General features: G+C 48.8%; 1 protein-coding gene across 2 annotated transcripts in view; it reads right to left on the reverse strand.

The window, feature by feature from the left end:
• Positions 1 to 8113, reverse strand: part of LOC146176135 (uncharacterized) — a 350013-nt gene extending 341900 nt beyond the window's left edge. For both annotated transcript variants that reach the window (XR_014701499.1, XM_084582463.1), the window contains exon 1: positions 7101 to 8113. Coding sequence is in view for 1 of the 2 variants with exons in the window: in XM_084582463.1 (XP_084438589.1) it covers positions 7101 to 7335 (235 nt within the window). In the remaining variant the exon portion in view is untranslated. The remainder of the gene's footprint in view (positions 1 to 7100) is intronic.

Genomic DNA, 8113 nt, shown 5'->3' on the forward strand with positions numbered 1-8113 from the left:
GTAGTAGTAGTAGTAGTAGTAGTAGTAGTAGTAGTAGTAAGCGCGAGAGGGAAGTAGTGGCGAACGCATGGGCAACGCGTACGAGGCTGTATCGACTCATGGCCCATGGCCCATGTCAGCGAATCGCGGTGTCGACCGCCCAATTTCAGAGCCAACGAACAGCAGCAGAAGCAACCGTGCATTTTTCTTTGTCGGTTTATTACTTTCTCCCACTCCACATGAATTAACAAGTAAACAGCCCCACATTCTACGCAACCTTCGCGCAGCTGCTGCTTAAAGCCCCTCAATAAGCTCTGCTGCTGCTTGAGGAAACGCGAAGCGGCGGCTTTTCTCTCTCGACGAGAAGCGTTTATCGGCGGCGCTCTCGGTCGATGCCATTGCAGCAACAGCAGCGCGCGCGAACGGAGAAGAGGAGCGGGAGGAGGTGGTCCGGTCACTAGGGCGAAACTTTTCCACCCGATCCTCCGGAGAAGAACCGCCGGAAAAAACGACAGCGATTGCCGTATCTAGACGGTGCGCAGTTAGAGAAACACAGTTTTCGAGTGCGGTGTTTATAGTACCTCTGCAAGATCTCTGCAAGCGCGCACGTAATCAAGAAAGTACAATTTAAAATCGCGGAGGCGATCAAAGGGATTGCTGCGGGCGAAACGCGACCGCACAGGACTTTTTCGACTCTGCTTACGTTGTTGTAAAGGAGGAGGACATTAAACGTACGCTCGGCACATTATTTGACTTTCCGCTTACATTCCAGCCACTGTATCTCCGCTGTTGCTACCTGCTCCATCGCATACATGTGGCGCCATCTAAAGGAAGTATTTTCATCCAATCGGCACGGTGATTCTCGCGTCATCTTTTATTTTTGCGGTGCAATGCTCAGTCATGCAGTCACGAGCCACTGTGCGCTTTAGTCATTATTAATCACTCCCTTCATTATTCCGTCACTCCGTCATTATTAGTCACCAACTACTCCTGTTGTGTCACTTCTTCCTACATTACTCGCTTATGCATCCGAGTGCACACATCACCTACACATTTAATCCGGTTCCATATACGTGCCAAAAAGTACGTATGTGGAAGTTCAATTATAACTGGAACTTTTTTGACATGTATGTGGAAACAGATTAAGAGTGTAGCGAAGCTTCACACAGACGCCAATGGACAGTTTTCATATTCACGGCATACTTAATAATTTTGCTTTCTTGCTAACCTGCAGTGATGCGACGCTCGTGCGTTCAAGGCAAATTATGACGCGAGAAATTTGTCAACGGTCGAACACATCGAGGTGCTTTTTTATATGCTTAGGTTACATCTCACACGATATTGATTTCTGTGCGGACAGAAATGTCCAAGCTGCCCGCTACCTAACAATAAAAATCGCAAGTTACTTCCCAATCAAAAGCTACCGCCTAAACTTAGGTAGCAGCACTTGAGGAAAAAGGTGATTGTACATTTCGGAAACAAGGCAACAAAGCGCGCTAAGCTTACAGTATTCCCTCGCTTCTAGCGCCCGCTAAAGAAGAAAAAAAAAGAGCAAAAATTAAAATAAAAAAGCCTGCAGCAAATTATTTCCTGTGCTACCTGAGCTGCGCTACGCTGCGTAAAATCTGAGGAAGGGATGCCTTCTACAGTGTGTCTCGGTAATTATGGTATATTTAAATACTGACCTGGATGGAAAGATTGTTGACTTCATCCAGGTCAGTATTTAAATATACCATAATTACCGAGACATACTTACCAATGACGTGACATGACGAGAGGCTGTTGCAAGTTGTTGAACCGTATTTCGGTTATTTTAATTGCGTGCGAGTGAGCTTATTTTATTCGATCCAGTTGTACTGGTGTCCGAGGCACCACGCACGTATACAAAAATAAAGCGACAATGTTCCAGTCAAGAACATTCCTGCATTAAAAAAATTTGGACTTGTCGCAAGTGGAAAACAACCAGATTATTTCCAGGTCAGTATTTAAATGTATACCAGAATTACCGAGACGCACTTACCAGGAGACGCATACTGAATCAATAGCGACATTAAAAGTCATCTCATCGCGCACTCACGCAGCACCTGTCGAAAATGCCAAGGTTCCTTCTATGCAAGCAGAGATTTTTGCAGTAAGCTTTCGTGCGCAAAAAGAAAAACTGAGTGGTGTAAGAAATTTGTCCGGAATCGCAGTTTCTCCAATACTAGGAGGAATTCAGTTCATTTTCTGCACAAAACCGAAAACCGTGGACATAAGTGCATTCTGTATCCTGAGTGAGACGCAGGGCCTTACGTGTCGTGCCCCTGACGTGGTGTGGCGACTGTTTTCGGCCGGACATCCTGCTTGTAGTGCAATTTGTACATTGTAAGTGCATATTGGAGGTGTCCCTTTTCCTAACATACGTGTTCGATGAGTTTGTGTCTTATTATTCTTTTTTATTCTTCCGAGGTTTCGCGGATTGGTTTTTCATCGGCGTTCTAAGGCCTTACAGAAAGCCAAACGACGTCTTATGTTTAGATTGTTTTAGTTTGGTTTAAGGGTTTTAACGTCCCAATGCGACTCAGACTATGAGAGGCGTCGTAGTGGAGGGCTCCAGAAATTTCGACCACCTGGAGTTCTTTAACGGACTGTCATCGCACAGCACAGGGGCGCACTGCTTTTCGCCTCCATTGAAAAGCGGCCGCCGAGGCCGGGATTTGATCTCGCATCCTTGGGCGCAGTAGTCGAGCGCCTTAACCACCACGGCGGGGCGCCTTCCTTATGTGACGTCATGTTATCCAACCGGTGCAATGTGTGAATCTCTCGGTGACCATGCTTGCATGTAAAGGAAAAAGGCTGGCCGACTGCGCGACACGTATATGAACACCGAATACACACCTACACTAAATCACTCATCTATTATTTCCATCACATCAGCAAAGCCGCTTCATAGGCGTTAGGAAGCGAAGCGTAGAAGTGTGAGGCGTCTTCAAAGCAGGCAAACTTGACCAGTTGCACTAGTCGGCAAAGCAGAGGGCCTGCATAATGCCACGACTCTTTCTCGTCTCTAGCACCTCGTTCAAGTGCAGTGGCGCAGCCATAAATATCTCTCAGGGAGGGTTATTATGGTTATATGGCCCCGGTAAAACAAGAATAAAAAGAGAGCCTGCAGGCCCCCAACAATGCCTTAGTCGTTTTTCTTTCCTTTTTTTTTTTCATGCGCGTTCAGACAGGCCAACACACACACACACACACACACACACACACACACACACACACACACACACACACACACACACACACACACACACACACACACACACACACACACACACACACACACACACACACACACACACACACACACACACACACACAAATGTTCTTGCCCTTTCCTAAAGCCCCTGCTTTGTGTTAATTTACACCACCGGGGGGCTCTAACTGGGTTTACATCTCATCTCACAGTACACAGGCACATTTTTCGGCTCTTGCGTGGCCTGATTTGCTGCTTAAGGAAAAGAAATCAATTGTGCTATATTTGAACTTAGTTATTATAAAGCTCCTCAAATACCCTTTCCTTCTCCAGTCACCTGTTACCCTCACGTAAGCAGCGAGCCACGTTAACCCTTTCATTTTCCCTGCTCGCGAAACGCGCCGCCACTCAAAGCACACTCTTTCAGTTGTGGCACGGCAGCTGGCCAGCTGCCGCGTCGGCGGAAGAGAGCCCCCCTACAACTCTCGAGAAAATGCCGAGCAGGACCCATCCAGAATGCGGTGGTGCCGCCACCCCCCGCAACTTCCCCCTTTCGCTCCGCGCCGCCACGTCTCCCCGTTTCCAAGGTCGCCGCTTCCCATGCCACAACACACGTCTCGAGAGAACAGCTGTGAACTGCATTGGAACCCGCGCTCCTCCCCACTCGGCCGAGAGCTGGAACGTTAGAAGTACCCTCACGTACGCGACCGCCAGCGCTGTTATCGCAATAACTACACCCCCCTACCCTCTCTTTCTGCAGTCGAGCAAGCAGTGTGTGCGAAACCTACTAAAACCGCCTAGATTAAAAGCGAACGCATTCGAAGGGAGCGGTAGTAGAGCACCGGTGCAGGACTCCACATGGGTGGCACGTATATGCACATATTTATCGGCAATAAAGTTGTTTATCCTAATTTCCGTCCCCCTGCCACGTTTCTTTCTGCCAGAGCCAGATTCTCTTCCATATAGCTGTTTTTTTTTATATATCACCGGTTGCTCAAGTGTTCCTCTACATCCCACCCCTGGTAGCATTCGAACAGTGAATGATACATAACCATCATTCTTCCTGGTTACGCACGCTTCGGGACAAAAGCCAAATAACGTTCAATCATTCCTGCACCGCTGCCAAACGCGGTCGCTTTGTACGAGCGAATTTCCTAATCCTATCTGATGATACCTTACACTCAGTCGCCCCTCTTATGGTTACGGTTTCTCGGAAGCTACAACCTTACCATAACAGACCATAGGTTTGTCTTCTCCTTATTACATTTTTTTTTTTTCGCACTTTTAATCTCGGTCGAAACAATTCAAACATGCGTTTCCTCCTTCATTCACGCCACTTTCTCCATGTCTTTATACGCTTCACACACTCAGCAATTAATCTTTTAAATCTTTACTTGCACACTCTATCGATTTCTGTTCGCTTACGTCAGTTGTGGCGGTATGAGCGGTAGCCGAACACCAAATTGAGTATGAGACTCAGCTGAGGTCTGGAAGTTGCCATATCCGCCTGATGCACATGAGGCGAAACAATTAAAATGGCTCGGACGCAAACCGGTGTATGTGTTTGGCGGTGACGGGTCCTCTGAACGCTCTACCAGAAACACAGGAGCACGCGAGATCGATGAACTTGGATTTAACGGAGTCCTTGATTGGTTTTACACCGTGGTTTCCCAAGAACTTGTTACTTAGCATTGAGCTCCTAGCAATTACAAAGATTTAAAGAGCTCAAGGGAGACTCGTGACTTGATACTTAACATTTAGTACTCAGCAACAGCTTTGACAGCTAAGTAACACTCGTTGTTTACTGACTTCTTGACATTGACATTTAACGCTCGGCAACTGCAAAGAGCTTCAGTAAAGCTTCGCCGATCGTACACCGTTAATATTAGGGTATTCGTGAAAAGCACATAATCGCGAAGTCATCTATACATAACAATTTTGCCGAGTATCTGTAAAGGTTAGATATTCAAAGATCCGACTCGTGCATACCTCCACCCCTTTTAAATCAACAAACGTTTGTCACCGCCACCGAATGATAACGCATTGAGAGGTGTCATACACATCAAACTTCGCATCTAAAGCATTCAATTCAGCTTGTAGTATTAAAATGTGAAGTTGTTACATCTGTTTATATCCGCCGAAGAAACAAGTTCGCGACCGATATTACTTTTACAATTGAAGGTCGCCTGATGTGGAACACACACAGATAACGAAGCGCGGAACATGGACAAGCATCCGGTCGCGGGCTTTGTGCTTGAGTAATGAATAGTTAATGTTCGGACAACAAAAATGTCTGAACCAATATAGTAACATTATATATGAAAACCATAATTTGATGTCGCTCTAATGGTAACCAATGCACTGCAAACAGTCTTGTATAACCAATTTAACTAATACTAGAATAAACGACACATTGGATAAACACCACCGATATGGGAGAACTGGGCACTTGTTACAAGCACACGCTTTAAAAGCGATATCGATGAATTAGAAATTTCGCACTGCAGAGTTATAGTAGTTGTGAAAGTACTGGTCTTACGAAGTGTTTACAAAGTCAGCGATATCTGTCGAAAGTCCAGCGAAGACGACGCTGCACATGCATTGCAGTGTAGTACGCGTGGTCAGGCATCCGCTAGGGCTGTCACTGCGTTCAAAGCGCGGGGAACACCACAAGGCTAGAATCCACGACAAACGCACTTCAGATGGCAAATTTATTCCCAATGGTTCGGCGCCCAACGCTTATTGCAACCAAGAACACCAATTAATACCAATGGCGCGCACGGTCGACAAAGAACTTCAATCCCTTTCGAAGAATTCGAGCAGCGATCACGACTTCCGCCTAGCACAGCAGCTTACTAGTTATACCGACCGCTTCCAAAACGTACAGACGCTCACTTTCCCACAGAGACGTGGTCTCTAAGCCACGATATATTCTCGTTTCATGCTGCGGTTTTTATTTCGCAACCCATATCACCCCAAAAAACAAAGAAAAATATTAAAACCACCGAGGCTGTCCCACAAATTCTTCGCTGCAATGTTTCAGCGGCGAGCACGACAGCTTAATATTTGCAAGCGCGTAAGCCGACCACAAGAATTCCTAAGACGTCGCCTCGAAACCAATGCTTTCACTCCACTGCAGACAGCGGCGATACGGAGCATGGAAGTTTTTCCGGCTCGAACGTTCTCTAGAAGGGCGGCTTCGAAATGTGTCGCAACATTGGCACGGCAGCAGATAAAGCAGTCTCGATGCGCGGGAAGCTGACTATTAAGTTGCCAACGGCACTTCTTACATCGCAAGCAAACGAAGCACTTTTCCGGCGCGTACTCGGTTCTCACAAAGAGCAAGTATCGGGGCAGATTCAGTCTCTGAAACGTCTAATGAAGAAGTCCGCAGAAAACATGACATCAATTAACCGAGATTGTTGAAAGAGAAGGGCAACAAAACGGACAGCAAATAATATTTACTCCAAAGCCTTCCATCAGCAGCGCTCCCCGTAGAGACCAAAGGCAATCCAAGGTAATCTAGAATAACACAAGAGGTGAAGAAATATGCTGAGGATGCAGTGGGAAGGGGGATGCGACAAGCTGATGGCCACTCGCGGCTTATTCTTATCGGCCGCTATCAACGATGACCTTTCACCGCTGCAGTGAGCGGATGTTGACCGGAGTCGTGAAATTCTCTGCAAATATGCTGCGGCGGTAACCCCCGCTGGTTACCTTACAGGGTCGGTTACGATGACCGTCCAGCGGTTATGCAAAGTCGCCTTTGTATCGAGAACGGGGAAAACCAAAATAAGGGACGGCTACAGCCGGAAAGTTAGCCAAGCGTGAAAATCAAGACGCACTGCCACAAGGTGCTGCTTCGGACACCATAGAAACGTGAACCCACCGTTATTCCACGGATTGGGTGGCTCGACGTAGCCGGTGACGATGCAGTCGTCGGTCGGAAAGTTCACGCGGTGTCCCTTGCTGCGGCGTTTGAGCGCCGATGCCAAGGCGGCGCCGTGCGCTGCCAGCCGAGTCGTTTCGGTCGGCGTGGTCGGCGCCGAAGCTGATTTCTCACTGCCGGAGAGCAGTCGCGGCTCCATCGAAACGTCCTCCATGCTCGTGAAGAACACGCTCATGCCGCCAACGCCGGTGCCGCACTATTCCGACGGGCGCGCCGACAGCGATTCAACGCCGCCGCGCGCACTGGGGCATCGTAGCAGTAACGTAGTAGTAGCGGGGCGATCGAGACCGTCTCGGTGTCAGCGTCAGCTGAGCGGCGAAAGTACCAGCAACAGCCGCGCGATCTTTTCGCGCTCCCTTCGGCAAGCAAACTCCGTCGCCAAGCGCAAACAGTTCGTCCGTCGTAGTTGTCGTTCAGGGTAGAAAATACCGCCGATCGCAGGTATTTTTCCTTCTTCGCTTGTCGCCGCAACGTTTCGGAGACCGGAGCGTCGAGGACGAAGAGAGCCGTAAAACGCTGACGACGCAAACGCTGCTAAGCGCAGCGAGCAAACGCACACACCCACACACGCACACGGGGAGAGACGCACGCACTTTTCACGAGTGAGCACGCGAGAGCACACCACCGTTACACGGGAGTACCGTAACAATGCGTTTCAACAAACGCTGCGAGGAAATCACAACCCAAAACGGCGCCGAGCGGGTCTTGAAGACCAACGCTAGCGCCGAGCCGCCGTCCCTACAGCAGCAGTGGAAGCACGCCGCCGTTAGGCGAGCTCGCCCTTCTCTCGCCGACCGTGGAATTGCTGCCGCGGCGCGTGTAGTCACCGCAGGGCGCGGACGTTTTCTGCTCGCCCGTGTTGATAAACGATTCGCTGCGTCGCTCTTCACTTGCGCGGAGGACCTCTCGGCTGCCGCTGTGCCAGAGCTGCTGCCGCAGCGCCTGGACGCGAG

This window comes from Amblyomma maculatum, chromosome 10 (assembly GCF_055883805.1).
Source record: "Amblyomma maculatum isolate TAMU_Amacu chromosome 10, ASM5588380v1, whole genome shotgun sequence".
Lineage (NCBI taxonomy): Eukaryota > Metazoa > Arthropoda > Arachnida > Ixodida > Ixodidae > Amblyomma > Amblyomma maculatum.